This window comes from Symphodus melops, assembly GCF_947650265.1.
Source record: "Symphodus melops genome assembly, chromosome: 21".
Classification (NCBI taxonomy): domain Eukaryota; kingdom Metazoa; phylum Chordata; class Actinopteri; order Labriformes; family Labridae; genus Symphodus; species Symphodus melops.
The window spans coordinates 20,376,152-20,393,651 of NC_136711.1; the positions used below are offsets into that span (position 1 = coordinate 20,376,152).

Consider the following 17,500-nt stretch of genomic DNA (forward strand, 5'->3'; position numbering starts at 1 on the left):
AACAAAGATTCATGATCCGCTTCCAGCCTCGCCGAGTGACGACTGCGTCACTGTTGCCATGGCGATATCTCCTCTGTACCAGCTCAAAGCCCGACGAGCGCCCAACACAACACAACTTCATTCAGTGGAAAGTGCTCTCCGTCTTCTCGGCCGGGAACATAACGAGGGCGGTGTGCGGCTGTTCACACATCCACTCAGCGCTCAGCGTGTCCCAGGTCACAACAACAAGCACACAGAGACACTCTGAAGGAGGACGCTCACACACACACACACACACACACACACACACACACACACACACACACACTTCAGAGACACTCTGAAGGAGGACGCTCACACACACACACACACACACACACACACTTCAGAGACACTCTGAAGGAGGACGCTCACCACACCAGCGTCTACACAACACTGATATCTGTTTGAAAATCACTGCAACAAAAACAGAAGATCAAGACGCCAAATATTCCACCGTTAAAGGATCAAACTGCTGGATCAGTCGCAGAGTTTCGTACCTGAGCTCCTCTGGAGTAGGACCGGAAAATCGTGCAGAATCGTCCCTGGCCAGACGTGTCCCTGAAACGCAACGAGACCAGTCAGTGATCATCATAATCATAATAACATATATACACACACATGAGGTCACCTGACAGCCTCAGCAGGAGGACAAACACAGCGACAGAAAAGAGGGCGTGGTCAGTGTGTGTGTGTGTGTGTGTTTGGTGTGCAGGACTTCTTGTTTGTGGCCGTCTGTCTTTAGAGAGTCACACACGTCCTTTGATCACATGTGAGCAGCTTTAACAGAATCCACTCACTCATGAGACGAAAACAAGAGTGTTTCCCAACCGCCAGGCTGAATTCCAGAGCTGTGTTTTGATTGGCTTGTGTGGGCGCTCGCTGGCTGCCGGCCCTGACCGGGGCCAGAGACCGGGGCCAGAGACCGGGGCCGGCTGCCAGCCTGAACATCAGGAGGTCCAATAAACCGGGGTCGGGATTCAGGATCAGCTCCTCATCAGAGTCTGAGCAGAACGTGACGACGGAATCATTCCCAAACAGGAGCTGTGTGTGTGTGTGTGTGTGTGTGTGTGTGTGTGTAGCCGTCGGGGGAGGGGAGGAAACACACAAACGTTAACTGAAGGCCCTCAGAGGTATTTTTAGAACGTTTTTGCTCTTCGCCGAGTCAATATTAAATTATTAATCTGAAACTTTGTTTGATGTGTAGACGGATGAGACGCTTTAGCTCTGTGTGTGTGTGTGTGTGTGTGTGTGTGTGTGTGTGTGTGCTTTAAGTGCACTGTAATCCTCCAACACAGGGTTGAACACACAGCTGTGTACCTCAAACACACATTCATGCAGTCTTTGTTTTATTTCTTTGTCCCTCCTTGATGAACCAAAAGTTCTGCGTTTATAAAAACAGAACATGCTAACACTTTAAAACGACTGTTAGCTGCAGCTAATTAGCAAAAATGATCGTCAGCAGAATAAGTTACTCTGATTGGCAGAGGAGATTTTAAACATTTTATTATAGACTTCTGTTTGATCAGACTGCTTTCCTGGAGTCGCCCCCTGCAGGTCATTAGGGAGAATGACGTCTTACAAACAGACTGTGTGTGTGGTGCTCGTGGATGCTAACGCAGCAGGGAGCAGACGTCAGTCTTCATGTTTCCATGACGACTTCAGTGACATCACACATTTTCCTCTCCAACCAGCCGTTTGATTACAGTTTTAAAACGTTCCATCGTTTCTCATCACTGTGCGTCTTTCAAAAAGGGAAACGTTTAAAAGTGTTCATGAGGCGAGGACGAATCCATCGAATGATTGAACACATGGCGTCTCACTCGATCAGGTCCACTGACACTGTCTGAGGTGACATATGTGATGTGAAAAAAGCCTCCAGCTGTGTCACCTGCACCGGCTCTTTATCCAATCAAACAGCCTCACATGCTTCCTGTTTGTTTCTGCTCTGCTGACGATCACATGACCTGACAGCGAGGGAAGCTGAACGAGAGCTGGATTTGTCTCTGGAGGAGAGAGTGTGATGTGGAGAGAGTCTGAAGGTGTGAGGAAGAGAGAGAGAGGACAGTACCAGAGCTGCAGCTTGACTCTCCTCCCGTCCAGGAGGATGGTGGTCGTCTTACAGTCGATCCCTGAGAACGAGACAAAGGACACATGAGGCTTCACAAGACATGGACAGAGAAGCGAGAGACGATGCTTTCATGTGGAGGGAAAAAGTCAAATAATAGAAGAACGGTTGTCGAGCTGTTTGGTTGAGTTGAATGATGTCACTTCAGCTGTGACATCATTCTGTAGAGTTCAGGTCAGGTGGTGAGTTTGTTACCTCTCAGCGCATCAATCTGTCTGAAGTAGTTTGTACTCTGTTACATCATTGCGAGCACTCTTGACCAAACAGGCTGTTTGGAGGTGTTCCCTTCATGACATCACAAAGGGCAGTAGCCCCTCCCCCAGGTGGGTGACACTCCCACAGCTAGGTGTTTGTTCTGCCCTCTGAGTCTGCCTTCTCACCGTAAACAATAGGACATGGAGCCAGAAAGCAGCGAGTACATCCGAGCCCTTCCAGAGAGGGGGCGTGGTCAGACACAGCTCATTTACATATTTAAAGCTACAGACACAGAAACAGCCTGTTCTGAGCAGGGCTGAAATAGAGGGGTTTATAGACATGATCAAATACAGGATCAGAGTGGATTTACAACAACACACTTCACACACATGTTGAAGAGGAGCGAGGACACTGATTTCACCTGAAGAAGAGGAGGAGGTCATGTGACCTTTAAAATCCAAACGCTCTTTGTTGTACTGAATAAAGAACGTGTGCCATGCATCCACCTCTAAAGAGAATTAGAGACTTGTCGTTGAAGAGAGGAGGAATAGTGTCACTTTAAAGAGGTTTTCACAGGGATTAAAACCAGCAACCTCTCAGCCTCCATCCTAATGTTTCCTCTGACAGCAGATTAAGACAATCCACCGCTGGAGGCTTCAAACTAAGACGGCTTCAGATTTACGTTGAAAAATACCAGAGATCTACACACACACACACACACACACACACACACACTGATTAGTTGTTAATATCAGGCTGCTGTCACAGAGTCTCTGCTGGGAACAGAAGCGTGGAGCGGCTCGTCTCTTTTATTACAGTAATTATCAGAAGCTGTCTGCGAGGACAGCGAGGGCACAATGGCTGCCAAGTGCACACACACACACACACACACACACACACACACACACACACACACACACACACACACACGTTATGTAAAGTCTCTTGAATGCTCTTTGTTTCCAGCTCAGAGTTACAGTAAGATTTCTGCTTTTATCACATTGGCATGTTTGGATCTGCTGAGCGTTGATCGAAACACACAGATTCTCATGACAGCATCATACAGAGGACTCTGCTGCTTCATACCACACTTCATGTTGGACCTCAGGAGACTCCGCCCCCCCCCCCCCCCCCCGCGCGCGTTTGGTCCCTAACAGGATCAAACGATCCGACACATTTCTGATCGAGTTTTTTGCTCATGTTTTTGTCTTTGCACTAAAGTGAACAACGGCTCGATCAGGTGTGCTCGCTCACTCTGCACACACACACACACACACACACACACACACACACACACACACACAACAATAAATTCATAGAAGAAGGAAAGAGACTCGGGGAGTATTAGAGCGAGGAGAGGAGGAGGAACACGATGTGATGTAAGACAGACAGAGTTATTCTGGGAAGAGAACAACACACCAGTCCAACCTACACACACACACACACACACACACACACACACACACACAGGTATGTATGATACATGAGGCATCTTGGGAAAGTGGTGTTACATAAGAGAGAGGCTGGAGTGGTGATGTTTGTAGATACACGTCAAAACTATAAAACAGAACAGACTGAAGCTGCCTGCCGGCTCTGTGACTGTGTGTGTGTGTGTGTGTGTGTGTGTGTGTGTGTGTGTGTGTGTACACAGTATAAATGTGTGTGTGTGTGTGTGTGTGTACAGTATAAATGTGTATGTGTGTGTGTGTGTACAGTATAAATGTGTGTGTGTGTACACAGTATAAATGTGTGTGTGTGTACAGTATAAATGTGTATGTGTGTGTGTGTACAGTATAAATGTGTGTGTGTGTGTACACAGTATAAATGTGTGTGTGTACAGTATAAGTGTGTGTGTGTGTACAGTATGAATATGTGTGTGTGTGTACAGTATAAATGTGTATGTGTGTGTACAGTATAAGTGTGTGTGTGTGTACAGTATAAGTGTGTGTGTGTGTACAGTATGAATATGTGTGTGTGTGTACAGTATAAATGTGTGTGTGTGTACAGTATGAATGTGTGTGTGTGTACAGTATGAATATGTGTGTGTGTGTGTGTGTGTGTGTGTGTGTGTTGGCAGAGGTCACTGCAGCAGAAACAGACTTTTGAACTCTCTGGTTTGATAACTGTTGATGAGTTGCCTGATAGCGGGCGTACGCGGTTCGATTCCCGGCTGGCTTCGACACATTCTGAAACTACAAACAGGTTTTCGTCGATACGATTAAAGAACAGCGTGAACGTTTGTCACCATGACATTTGCAAAGCATTGTGGGATGGGTAGTTTCTCGACCTGGATTTTGAAGCAGTAAATGTCCTGAGCTGAAGAAAAGGCGGGCGGCCACTGTTAGCGACCCACACATAGTCACGTTAGCTTGTTCAGAGAGTGAGTAAGCTAATGTCACGTTAGCTTGTTCAGAGAGTGAGTAAGCTAATGTCACGTTAGCTTGTTCAGAGAGTGAGTAAGCTAATGTCACGTTAGCTTAGCTGACTTAGCAGCGACACTGACAGAGAAATGTCAGCAACAGAAATCCTCAAAGATCCAATCATGGCCTTTAAAGAACCTGTTATCACGGACTACGTTCAGCCCGACAGATTCAAGCTTCAGCTCGGGACTTCCTGAAACAGAAAAAAGAAAAAACAGAAAAAAGAAACGTTTACTCGAAAAGAGAGAAATCACTTCTCTGTATTTTTCATGTTCCAGCCGAGGTCAGCCATCTTTACGAGCAGGGATCAAACATCTGAAGGAATGAGTCAGCCTCTCCTGGCAACGCCAGCAGCATCATGACACACACACACACACACACACACACACACACACACACGTCCAGTCCCCCGAGGCCTCGCTGGAAGTGTTATTGTGAAGTTACACAACCCTGACAGAAGTCAGAAACCAGCTGCTGATGGTCTAAAACAAAACGAGCGTTCGGCCTTCATGTGAGTCTTATGAGCGGCTCGTAGAAGAACTCAAACCGCGACGCCGTCTGTGTGCATTTTTCTCAACTTGCGTCGGTGTGTTCTCTCAGATCTAATCAAGGCCCCCCCCCCCCCCCCCGTGTGGTTTGGGCGTCTTCCTCCCGGCTCAGCCTCTAACAGCAGCTCTTCTCGGACACTTGTGGCCTCCGATCCTGCACTCGTTCCCGCATTTCACCGCAAAACTCCCCGACGGGCAGCCGGCCAACCACAGCTATGTCTCCGTCTCCCGTCAGAGCTCCCATTACAGGAGATGACCCAGAAACAGCAGACATCAAGGCCTCACACAAACTGTGTCACCGCTGCCTGGAAGACGACTTCCATCAGAACACCAACACAAACACTTCTCTAATCACCTCAGCACAGATTTCCTGAATCAGCCCGTCTCAGGGGTCACTGCAGGTTCAGTCCAGCCTCCTCGACTCTGACCTCCTGTCTACGGGCCGCTGCTGTCAGCGCTCTGAAGCAAAGCCTTTTTCTCCATCCTCACGCTAAGCTGCTCTGGATGTCAGCTAAATGCCGGAGATATTAAAGCTGCAGGGGGGGGGGGGGGGGTCTGATCAGTCACAGAGAGAAGCAGCAACAAAACACGAAACACAAAATACACAAACGCACGGATTTATTTATTCTGACTGTACAGAAGAAATAAATCCCCGTGTCCCCCGTGTGTCCCTGCAGGGGGCGCTGGAGTCCCCTGTGTGTCCCTGCAGGGGGCGCTGGAGTCCCCTGTGTGTCCCTGCAGGGGGCGCTGGAGTCCCCTGTGTGTCCCTGCAGGGGGCGCTGGAGTCCCCTGTGTGTCCCTGCAGGGGGCGCTGGAGTCCCCCGTGTGTTCCTGCAGGGGGCGCTGGAGTCCTCCGTGTGTCCCTGCAGGGGGCGCTGGAGTCCTCCGTGTGTCCCTGCAGGGGGCGCTGGAGTCCTCCGTGTGTTCCTGCAGGGGGCGCTGGAGTCCCCGTGTGTCCCTGCAGGGGGCGCTGGAGTCCTCCGTGTGTCCCTACAGGGGGCGCTGGAGTCCCCGTGTGTCCCTGCAGGGGACGCTGGAGTCCCCCCTAAAGCTCTGGACCTCAGAGGAGAGTCGGATCGTTGTGGTTTGACCCAAATGACAAGTCGAACATGTTATCATATAAAGTCACTGTCAGCCCGAAGCTGCCGACATCCAACATGGCCGCCAGCGTGTGTTACATCATGAGCTGTAGTGTGTGTGTGTGTGTGTGTGTGTGTGTGTGTGTGTGTGTGTGTGTGTGTGTGTGTGTGTGAGGAGTCGAGAGCATCAACTCGTCCTGGACGCCCTCCTGCAGAGCGAGCGTGAGTCATGAGCAGCTGCCAGCAAGGGTTTATTAATGACACACACACACACACACACACACACACACACACACACACACACACACACAATCAGAGTGAGATAAAAGCTAAAGTCACTCTGGAGTTTCTGCACAGACAGATTGATGATGCAGAGACTCCGACAGTCTAAATGTAGAAATATAAACTCTGAATGATTCCAACATGGACGCCTCCCGTCTGCTCCGTCTGTCTCTTTGAAGGACAGAAACACAACGACAGTTTCACATATCAAATATGGTTTATGAATCTTTGCTGCATGTCCTCTCTCTCTCTCCCTCTCTCTCTCTCTCTCTCTCTCAGACGTGTTTTAAAATGAGTAAAAACAGTTAACGAACAAACTTAAGAAGAAGTCACATTTTTCCCTCCAATAAACCAACAAGCTGCTCGTGTTTCAGTCTCGTCCTGCTTTTTTAAATCTGATCATTAAGAATCTGTTGACGTCGGTGAGAAGTCCCCCCCCCCCCCCCAGCAGAGTCAGATGAGGCGCCCCCTACTGGCCGGGGCCCCCCAGCAGTTGCCCTCCTCGCCTGTTGACATGCAGCACCTCTGGGCTGTGTCAAACAGGACGCACGTGAAGCTGAGTGAGACAGGTGCTCCCTCTGAGAGGAAGAGGAGGAAGAGGAGGAAGAGGAGGAAGAGGAGGAAGAGGAGGAAGAGGAGGAAGAGGAGTCGAGCTTCACAGAAGGAGGAACGTCAGAGAACTTTTCAGGTGATGCTGAAGGACCAAAAACACTCCCAGTGATGGATCGGGACTGGGAGATTTGAAGTGCTTGCTTCATGCTGGGATTCGTGCCAAAGCGTCACGTGCTCCCTCAGGCAGGAACAGAGCAGTGATCATCAGACCTGCTCGGAGTGTTTGTCATGAGAGCTCCTTCATATCGGAGCTGTCTCCGGGTTTGATCAGCTGCTTCCACAGATGGCGCCTAAAAACAGGAGCTCCGCGCGCGTAAAACCTTCACAGATTACCTGACAGGTGGGTTTAAGATTATAAAACAAAACTCACTGCCCCGCCCACACTCTCCCCTCCGTCTCTCTCACTCACCCATGTTGTATCCGTACGGGGACTCGGTGGCTCCGTCCTGCAGGCTCGCCAGGATCTCGCCCTTCCCCACGTCGCTGTCTCCCACCAGGAGGAACTTGAGCAGGAAGTCGTACGCCCGCGCCGGGCTGCTTCTGTGGCTCATCCTCGCGCCAGATGACAGCTGCCGTGTCCCATCATGGGATAAGACCCGGGACACGGACCCGCTCAGGTGAACCTGAGTCTCCCCGTCTGCTCACCTGGTTCTGATGTTCTCATGTAAAGCAGAGTGAACAGAACTCAGAGAACACATCTCTTTTCAAACGGGTTTACCACGTCCCCTGTGCCAAGCACGCGCAGGACGCACCGCACTTTTACGCACGAAGAAGAAATCCTCCTCAGACGGTTCTGTTGTGCTCCTGGACTCCGGACTCAGCAGGAGAAAGTGACGGAACCCTGCTGGTCCACCCTCCACCTCCCGCTCTGAGGAGGAGGGGTCGAGGAGAGGAGAGGTGGGAGTCTAACCCCGCGCGCGTCTGATTGGTGCATCCTCTGAGTTGCCAGGCCAACCTGGAGCGCGGACCTGACGCTCGAGACGTTCATTCGCTGCCTGTGTGACGTAGCCTGTACAGGATGAAAACAATGTACAACATCCGGTTTGTACCTTCAAAATAAAACTAAATGCAAGCGCATATATTTTTTCTCTCTTCCGGTAAACTTTACTAAAACTCTTCCTCGGCACTTTTTTCCCTCTGCTGCCACCTGGTGTCGAAACAACATATAAGATTATTTAAACCTCACGAGCTCCTCGACAGTCCTGCAGATAAATAATCATCACAGTTTGTTTTCTAATAAATTAAAGAGAATAGCAGCTGCTGAAAACACCTGAATAATCACGCTTCAGCTCCTTCAGGAGGAAAAAAGAAAAAGATTTAACTAAACAAACCTTCAGGAAAGTTTTACTCGTCTTCTCGTTTCTTAAACTGCTCTTTGAAACATGCCGACCTTCATCGATCGCCCGGACAGATCACTCATTTAAATATGTTTTATTTATCCATCAGTTGAACAAACAGATCATGTTTTCATTTAGAGTCACACAGTCTTCAGTCTCAGCTCATCTCCACCTCCGTTCAGAGAAAAGTCGACTCCTCACATCGACCTCGTGTGAAGGGACGCCGACGTTGCCGAGGGAAACAGAGAAACAACAAACTCGTCCAAGTTCCCCGACACTTTTTAAACTTGTGACAGACGGGACGTTTGTTGGATTTTTCATGAACTCGTTGAAGCTGCAGTGAAAGATTTGCAGAGTTTCTCTGATGAGCTTCAACGTGTCTGTTTGACAAACTCCTGCACGCCGTCCACACGGAACAGACCGTCAATGACTGCAGGAGTGTGTCTGCATGAATCAGTCCTGGTACGCTACATACATCAACCTGTCATTAATCACAGCTTTTAAAGGTTTATTAGTGGGCTTCATAATAGAGAAGGTGAAGAGAGAGAGAGAGAGAGGGGGAGGACGACAGCCTGCGTACACGTGCAGAGTCCTTCTGTACATCACTGAGACTACAGGAGACCAGGAGGACCAGGAGGACCAGGAGGACCAGGAGGACCAAGCTGGATGTCCGTCTCACATTTGAATTTAACGTCGAAGTTGAAGAGTCCTGGTGAATTATTTCTCTCCTCTTTGGTTTTGATTCAGACTGAGCTGAGGATCAGGATCAGGCTCAGACTCAGACTCAGGATCAGGATCAGACTCAGGATCGGGCTCCCGTGGTCAGTATGTTGCCGGTCCTGTCAGGTCAGTTGTAGCTGTATCCGGGCAGAGGAAGTTTCTGACCCTCTTTGGCCTCGAAGAAGGTGTAGGACAGGATGATGTTGTCCACGCGGGCCATGCGGGGGTCCTCGTCGAACTCGGGGTCGATGTAGAAGAAGACGGGCATGTCGACCTCCTCGTGAGGGTTCAGCCGCTGCTCCTCGAAGCAGAAACACTACGAAGGTAGGACACAGAACACATCAGAGTCAGGCGAGGGCGGAGCTTGGACTCAGAGGACACCTGTGGAGCAGCTGGTACCTGGATCTTGTTGAAGTACTGCCCCGCCTCGAAGGGAACCACGTTGTAGGTGGAGATGCCGATGATGGGCTTGTTTGTGGGGTTCTTTGCTTTGTAGAACGCCAGCGCCGTCTCACCCGGAACCACCTGAACGTCACAGAAAGAGAGTCACACGACCTCGCACACGTCATCATCCGCTCCGAGCTACAGAACAAAGATTCACGATGCTGAGAGTGAAACTCTTTCAGAACCATCTTACAAAGATCTCCGTCTGCTGCGGCTTGAAGTTCCACTGCATGCTGGCGTGTCGATCTGCGTTGAACGAGACTTTAATGATGCGTTCTTTCACCGGCTTCATCGTCTCCACCTGTTCTGTGTCATGGCCGGCCACCGCTGTGCCTCCGAGTCCCGACGCCTGTCACACACACACACACACACACACACACACACACACACACACACGTCACACACCACTCGTGGAGGCTACAAACAGGACGTTGGTTTTTTTCCTCACCTGGCAGTAGAGCCTGTAGAGCGGCACGGCAGCGTACGACAGGCCGATCATTCCCACGCCAGCAGCAGCGATGTACGTCAGCACCGTCTTGTTCTTGCTTTTCCAATCCTCCTCCTGGCTCGTGGACTTCCTGCTCCGGCCCTTCACGCCTCGGCTCTGAGCGTGGGAGCGCAGAGGAAGCCTCCGGCGCAGGAAGTGCTCAGCCTGAGAGTGCAGCGTCCTCTGAGCGTGGCACCGGAGGCATCGTGTCAGCAACACCGGAGGGCAGCGGAGGGACTGACGCAACAGGAGGGGGAGCAGCATGTCCACACCTGGAGACGGGTCAGCAGGGGGGAAACCTGAATGAAGAAGAAACTCTTTATTTAATTCCCAACAAAATCCTGAACTTCATTACTAATTAATCTTCAATATTTTGGATCCATAAAACATTAAAATTGACAACCAGCCTCGACATGAAACCATCAAACATTTATTTACGTTAGAATAATGGCTAATTGTAACTTTCCCTTTAAAACTTTATAAGTTAAAAAAACGTACAAGACCAAACTCTGTTTAAAAAGTTTGAATTTTATTTTAACTTCCTTACAAAAACATGAGACTTGTCTGTTATAGGTCAAATAAACACAATTTCTAACATGGTTAAAACTACTCTTTAATTCGGCCAAATAATAGTTTGATAAACAGAAACTGTTTCAGTGTGAAAGAAGCTGAAACTATCAGAGATCCTCTGAAGACTTCAACGAGAACTGCTTATTAAAACGGACATTATAATAATAATATGTTATATAATAATATGTTATATTTTAAGAGGTTCACATGTGAGCCGAATTGTCCAGCAGACTCTGATGATTATAAATATAATTATACATAGATACAGTATACATTATAAATATATCCATCATGTCACATTGAGCTGTTTGATAATGAGACAAAACACAGAAAAATATTAAATCTAGAAGGTTTTCAGTCGAGGTTTGGAGGAATGTTTAACCATAAATTAAATCCCTGTTGGTGAGTTTACATTCAGGCTGGAGTTCAGTATTACTCACACTGAAAGAGTTTGAACTCATTTAAAGGTTAAATAATCAATTCTTCCCTGCACTCGCGCGTGCCGGTGTTAGCTTAGCATTATTAGCATTATTACTGTTTAATCCGTAATAATTAAGATATGTTTAATTAAATATTATCTTTAAAATGTTCAGTACCTTAAACAAAGCGCTCTACTGTCATTCACCGCTGAACTGAAACACATAACATCATGAAGGAAACACATATAACTGTTGTGCAACACAGAAATAGCTCCCCAGTCTCCTCCAGACACAGTCAGGCACACAAGGTTCCGCATGTTGTCTTTATGTACAAAAACACATAAATACACACAACGACATGACTAACAACCTTTACTGTCCTTTATTCTCAGAAAACATTCATTACCTTTTAATGTCACTTTATAAGATCAAAGAGCCACAGAGGGGAACTTCAACTTCAGGTAGCAGCAGTGAAATCCTGCAATTTATTACAAATGAAGTATTCAGAGTATGTGGAGCATTATTATTACCTAAGAATAAATACACAGGTATTTATCTAGCTTTCCAACTCTTCAGGATACGAATAAAATAAAATAAAAATAAACATGTATTCATTGCCAAACAAAAAATTCATACCGTCAGACCTGTTGTGCAGAAAGTAATGTGACAGTTTATGAGATGAGGTGTCAAGATAAGAGCAGATTAATCTAAACGAAAGTGTGCGGAGAAGCAACATTAAAGGAGCAGTCTGTAGCTCTGCCCCCTAGTGTTTTAAATATGTACTGTAGTCTAAACTCTAATCATCACGGAGAGCTGTCTGGCTCCGCCCCTCCTCTCACACAGGTCACCATGTGGTGGACACTGTAGCTTCAGTGTTTAGCCAGCTCTGCATGTGGTGGACACTGTAGCTTCAGTGTTTAGCCAGCTCTGCATGTGGTGGACACTGTAGCTTCAGTGTTTAGCCAGCTCTGCATGTGGTGGACACTGTAGCTTCAGTGTTTAGCCAGCTCTGCATGTGGTGGACACTGTAGCTTCAGTGTTTAGCCAGCTCTGCTTGTGGTGGACACTGTAGCTTCAGTGTTTAGCCAGCTCTGCATGTGGTGGACACTGTAGCTTCAGTGTTTAGCCAGCTCTGCATGTGGTGGACACTGTAGCTTCAGTGTTTAGCCAGCTCTGCATGTGGTGGACACTGTTGCTTCAGTGTTTAGCCAGCTCTGCATGTGGTGGACACTGTTGCTTCAGTGTTTAGCCAGCTCTGCATGTGGTGGACACTGTAGCTTCAGTGTTTAGCCAGCTCTGCATGTGGTGGACACTGTAGCTTCAGTGTTTAGCCAGCTCTGCATGTGGTGGACACTGTAGCTTCAGTGTTTAGCCAGCTCTGCATGTAGAGACACTGTAGCTTCAGTGTTTAGCCAGCTCTGCATGTGGTGGACACTGTAGCTTCAGTGTTTAGCCAGCTCTGCATGGGTCTGTAAAGCTTTCTGCGTTCTAACCTCTCTCCATGTTTCAAAAGCATCTCCAACATTGATCCTAGTTTGAGCAACAAAAAACAAAAACAAAAAACAAGAAACCAGCAGAGCGAAAGTTTATTAAAAACTCATCAGGTATATTTTTATTGAGTGTAAAGCTTCATGACTCAAAAACAGAATTATTGATCCTCCTTTCAGAGGCTCCCTAACATATCAGAAAAAAATTAAATATCACAAACAGAGAATGTAAAGAGATAGATCAATAACTACATGAACGAGTGAAAAAAAATTACTGTAGGTTTACTAATAATAAGAATAACAATATATAACATAAAAGATAAATGTCAAGAAAATATAAAAGATTAAATAAAATAAAATAATATAAATTAAAAAAAACACCACACGATTAAATAACGCCATAATTTGGGATAAAAGCAAAAACACGAAAAGATAACACACATATAAAAACGTATTTTAAACAGTTATTTTATTGTGTATTATAGTAAATTTGTAGTTTTTGTGTGGTTTGAAGGATGTACGGTGGCCGTGTGAGGTCAAAAAGCGCGCTCTCCGCTCGTTGTGAGGGGCTGCGGTAGTAATGGAGGGGGTCACAGTCGGACAGGTATTTGATGCGGAATGCATCCTCAGCAAACGGCCGAGAAAGGTAAGAAATCACCTGTAAAGGCTGCACGAGGCGTCCTGTGCACACCACGTGACCCTGACCGTGTGTATGTGCTCTTCTTCTTCAGGGAAAGTTCGAGTATCTGGTGAAATGGAGAGGGTGGTCGTCTAAGTGAGTAGCTAGCTGCCGCGGCTAACGACACATACACAAGCTAGCTGGGTGAAAAATGGCAGCAGACAATGCGAGGCTCCGCATCCGTGTTTACGTCTCCTGTTGCGGCTGTTTGAGACCCCGCAGACCCCGCAGACCCCCCAGAGGGTCCAGAAACACCCGGACACACACACACACACCGAGCTATTTCCGCTGGTTTCGTCTTTTTATGAGCAGTTTTCACTCCGAGCAGCTGATGCTAGCACCAGCCAAAACACAAGCTGCAGGCTGCACTGGATCTACTGGACCCAGTAGATCTACTGGACCCAGTAGATCCAGTGGTTCTACTGGATCTGAAACCCACGAACATGTTTTTTCCTTCATTTAAAGAGACTGCGTCATTTCCTGACATCAGCTCCACGTGCAGCTGTTTGTTTGTTTATTTGGATCTCATCAGATGGACTTTAGGTCAGTGTTTTTCGAAGTAGGGGTCCTGACCCATCTGGGGGGTCACCAGTGGATACTGGGGGGTCACTAGTGGATACTGGGGGGTCACCAGTGGATACTGGGGGGTCCCACATTTAAAAATCAATAATAAAACAGGAGTTAACACACGAGCGCTGAAGATGATTTTTAGTCGATTTGTTTCAGTCATCGGTTCAACATCGGTATCGACCAATAGCGTTCCAGCTGACAGATGTCGCCAAATAATGTGGCATGTGTTGATATTTTATTTATTTTTTATTGTTGTGTCAATTATATCACGTTAATGCTGACATGGAGCACGCCAAACGACTGATATGGAGAGGCGGGGTTTAATGTGGCGGACGATTAAGAGCATGTCGGCAGCGGCGGCGTGGGAGACTTCGCTCAGAAACACCAGACTTCTGTTTCTGCAGGATGTCGGAGCATCAAGACGCCACAGAGCAGATCGAGCGCGACAGGAAGTCACGCACTAATAGAACATTTATTTTCAGAATAAAAGGCTCTGTTTGGACGGGTCAGAACACCGAGCGTGTCTGTTGTCGGGTTTATTCCACATGGTTGAATCTCTGGTTTAATCTATCATTAGAACGGGAACTCGTTTGTCTCGTGACTCCAGCGATATGTTGCTCGGACACCTGGTGGTTAAAATGGGTACTGCAGTCAGAGAGAGAGAGCCGACCTGTATGAACCGTTTGTTTTCTTTCAGGCACAACAGCTGGGAGCCCGAAGAGAACATCCTGGACCCCAGGCTACTGGCTGCATTTCACAAGAGGTGTGTGTGTGTGTGTGTGTGTGTGTGTGTGTGTGTGTGTGTGTGTGTGTGTGTGTGTGTGTGTGTGTGTGTGTGTGTGTGTGTGTGTGTGTGTGTGTGTGTGTGTGTGTGTGTGTGTGTGTGTGTGTGTGTGTGTGTGTGTGTGTGTGTGTGTGTGTGTGTGTGTGTGTGTGTGTGTGTGTGTGTGTGTGTGTGTGTGTGTAACATTAAATCAGTTTCTTTAACACGAGTCAGTAGGATGTTTGTGTTCAGCTTGACTCTGATTGGTTGATCAGGCTCCAGTCACAGTAATGTCTCGGTCAGGATGTGGACCGGACCGGATCAGAACGTTTTGACGGATCAATGGTGTCGTTGTGTTTCAGAGAACAAGAGCGGGAGCTTCTGTTCCAGAAGAAAGGAAAGAGGCCTCGAGGTCGCCCGCGGAAGATTCTGGTAACGTTTCTCTCCTGCAGTTTTTCACCGGCGCAGAATCTCGTCGTCTTCCTTCACTCGTCTTCTTCTTCTTGGTTTCAGCCGCCTGCGCCGGCCGTGACTAAAGACAGCCGCTCTTCGTCCTCCTCGTCCTCCGGCCTCACCTCGTCTGCCTCCTCCTCTTCCTCGGAGGACGAAGGTCACGCGAAGAAGGCGAAGCCGGTCCCCCGCGTCCACCCGGTCCCACAGAAGAGGCCTCAGATCCTGCTGGCCAAACCCGAGCCTCCGCGCAAGCGTGGGAGGAAGCCGCTGCCCCCCGACCTGAGGGCGCTACGACAAGCCAAGAGCAGACCGTCTCCCCCGCCTCCTCCCCCCCCCTCCTCCGCCCCCCCCACGCCACCACCAGGCTCTCAGGTCACCCCGGGAGGAGACTCGCCCCGGGGTGAAGAAGCCTCTGCAGCCAGCCAGCTTCACGTACACGGGGCTGAGCCGGAGCTCCAGAGAGGAGGCGGCCTCGGCCTCTCAGACCTCGTCCAGCTCCTTCTCCCAGACCGCCGCCGCCAAGTCCGGGTCCCTGAGCGGCATGTGGGTGAGCCGCTCCATGTCCCCGTCCTCCTCCTATAAGAGCGGCTCGTCCTCTCACAGTAAGAACTCTCTGTCCGAGCTGAAGCGCTCGCACTCGGACACCTCGGGCAGCAGAGACGGCTTCAGAGCGTCTCCGCTGAAACAGGGAGGAGGAGCCACGCTGCACGCCGCCTTTGGTCAGACGGTGCAGCGCTCCTCTCTGAGTCAGAGGAGGCAGGAGGGCGGAGGAGGTCAGACGGGGTCGCTTCAACACAAACAGCAGAACTCTAACCAGTCCAAGCTCGTGTCCTCGCTGACGCCACGGGACCGAGCCAATCAGGCGCTCAACCTGCGAGCGCTCAACCTGCAGAGCGTCAGCAAGACGGCCGCCGGGAGCAACGCGGCGGGTGTAGCTTCCAGGGCGAGCCTCCGGAGCGGCGGCATGATGGTTAAAGCAGGAGGTGTGAAAGACGCTCGAACGTCCTCCGTGCAGCGCTCCAACGTGCCAGCAGGCGGCGGCGAGCAGAGCAGGGCGAGAGAGGAGCGGGGGAAGGAGGCGTCAGCGGAGAGTAAGAAGCTGGCAGGAAGCAGCGGCGGGAGACACGAGGACAGAAAACACAGCCTGCAGACGAGAAGCCTGAACGAGCTCAGCACCGGAGACTCTGACGAGAGCAGCAGCAGCGAATCAGAGCACGGCGCCCATCTCTTCCCAAACAACAGCCGGCCCAGCTTCGGCGACGACGCCACAGAGTCGGACACGGAGACGGACTGGAGGCCCACCCACAACCTCCTGGAGCAAGTGTTCGTCACGGACGTCACGGCCAACTTCATCACGGTGACGGTGAAGGAGTCGCCGACCAGCGTCGGATTCTTTAACTCCAGGAATCACTGAACGCCGTCCGAGACGACCAATCACAAACAAACTCTCTCAGGGTTCCTACAGCGCTCCACAGAGAAGCACCAAACGCTTCGGCCAATCAGAGACAGCGCAGAGAGATCAAAGGTTGTGTGATCCGTAGGAACCCTGACGTTTAGACCTCGTTCACACCGGATCTGTAAACGCTTCACATCGTCCTCCTGACGTCCCCCTGGCGTCTTCCTGGCGTCCCCCTGATGTCCTCCTGGCGTCCACGTCCTCCTGGCGTCTTCCTGACGTCCCCCTGGCATTCCCCTGACGTCCCCCTGATGTCCACGTCCCCCTGACGTCCACGTCCTCCTGACGTCCCCCTGACGTCTTCCTGGCGTCCTCCTGACGTCCCCCTGACGTCCACGTCCCCCTGGCGTCCTCCTGACGTCCACGTCCCCCTGGCGTCCTCCTGACTACCCCCTGACGTCCACGTCCCCCTGGCGTCCTCCTGACGTCCCCCTGGCGTCCCCCTGGTGTCCCCCTGGCGTCCCCCTGGCGTCCCCCTGGCGTCCCCCTGGCGTCCCCCTGACCTCAGAGAGCGTCGTGGCTGTGAGGTGAGGCGCGGCGTGCAGATGGTCTTTGGTCCCTCCCCCTTCTTTGACGGACGCGTGTCTGAGAGGTGTGAGCGGGGTCTAAGGTCACAGATGGATGTCTGACTCCGCCCCCTCCAGTGCCTCAGGTTCTTCTCGGACACTGTTCGAGCTCACTGCCTCCGTTCTGCCCTTTGAGACGGACGGCGTCTCGCTTTCTGTCTTTCTGCAGGACGGCGTGTTTTCTAAAAACCCAGAAGGACTCTGAAGTGAGTCATGTGATCTGAGGTTTGTCTGGACCAAAGGTTCGACCCGTGTGAACCGGGTCAG

At 49.9% G+C, this 17,500-nt stretch overlaps 3 protein-coding genes across 4 annotated transcripts in view; 1 reads left to right on the top strand and 2 right to left on the bottom strand.

Annotated features, from left to right (window-relative positions):
* rab40b (RAB40B, member RAS oncogene family) overlaps positions 1 to 8,541 on the bottom strand; it is an 11,837-nt gene extending 3,296 nt beyond the window's left edge. Inside the window, exons 1-3 of the mRNA XM_079372529.1 lie at positions 7,692 to 8,541; positions 2,090 to 2,150; positions 519 to 579 (exon numbers count right to left, since the gene is read on the bottom strand). Of these exons, the coding sequence (XP_079228655.1) occupies positions 519 to 579; positions 2,090 to 2,150; positions 7,692 to 7,833 (264 nt within the window). The 5' untranslated portion in view covers positions 7,834 to 8,541. The remainder of the gene's footprint in view (positions 1 to 518; positions 580 to 2,089; positions 2,151 to 7,691) is intronic.
* A 156-nt stretch (positions 8,542 to 8,697) lies between these two features.
* cox11 (cytochrome c oxidase assembly homolog 11 (yeast)) lies at positions 8,698 to 11,540 on the bottom strand. Of its 2 annotated transcripts, none has more exons than XM_079372530.1 (5): positions 11,437 to 11,540; positions 10,232 to 10,569; positions 9,977 to 10,132; positions 9,739 to 9,864; positions 8,698 to 9,655 (listed from the first exon to the last, which is right to left on the bottom strand). In XM_079372530.1, the coding sequence occupies exons 2-5, from the start codon at positions 10,532 to 10,534 to the stop codon at positions 9,467 to 9,469; spliced, it is 774 nt and encodes a 257-aa protein (XP_079228656.1). In that variant the 5' UTR covers positions 10,535 to 10,569; positions 11,437 to 11,540; the 3' UTR covers positions 8,698 to 9,466. The 2 variants fall into 2 exon arrangements, with proteins under 2 accessions (XP_079228656.1, XP_079228657.1); XM_079372531.1 differs by lacking the exon at positions 11,437 to 11,540 and adding an exon at positions 11,281 to 11,376.
* A 1,743-nt stretch (positions 11,541 to 13,283) lies between these two features.
* On the top strand, positions 13,284 to 16,835 carry LOC306817170 (chromobox protein homolog 2-like). The gene is given in 6 exon segments (XM_079333842.1): positions 13,284 to 13,392; positions 13,478 to 13,521; positions 14,693 to 14,758; positions 15,121 to 15,190; positions 15,272 to 15,543; positions 15,545 to 16,835. Coding segments are annotated over 6 exon segments (1,599 nt in total). The 5' UTR covers positions 13,284 to 13,326; the 3' UTR covers positions 16,626 to 16,835.
* Positions 16,836 to 17,500: the final 665 nt, after the last annotated feature.

Coding starts and splice junctions, on each gene's coding strand:
- cox11 (XM_079372530.1), bottom strand. CDS start 10,534: ATGCTGCTCCCCCTCCTGTTGCGTCAGTCCCTCCGCTGCCCTCCGGTG. Junction 9,865..9,976: donor CGCAGCAGACGGAGATCTTT/GTAAGATGGTTC, acceptor TGTGACGTTCAG/GTGGTTCCGGGTGAGACGGC. Junction 9,656..9,738: donor AGTACTTCAACAAGATCCAG/GTACCAGCTGCT, acceptor CTACCTTCGTAG/TGTTTCTGCTTCGAGGAGCA.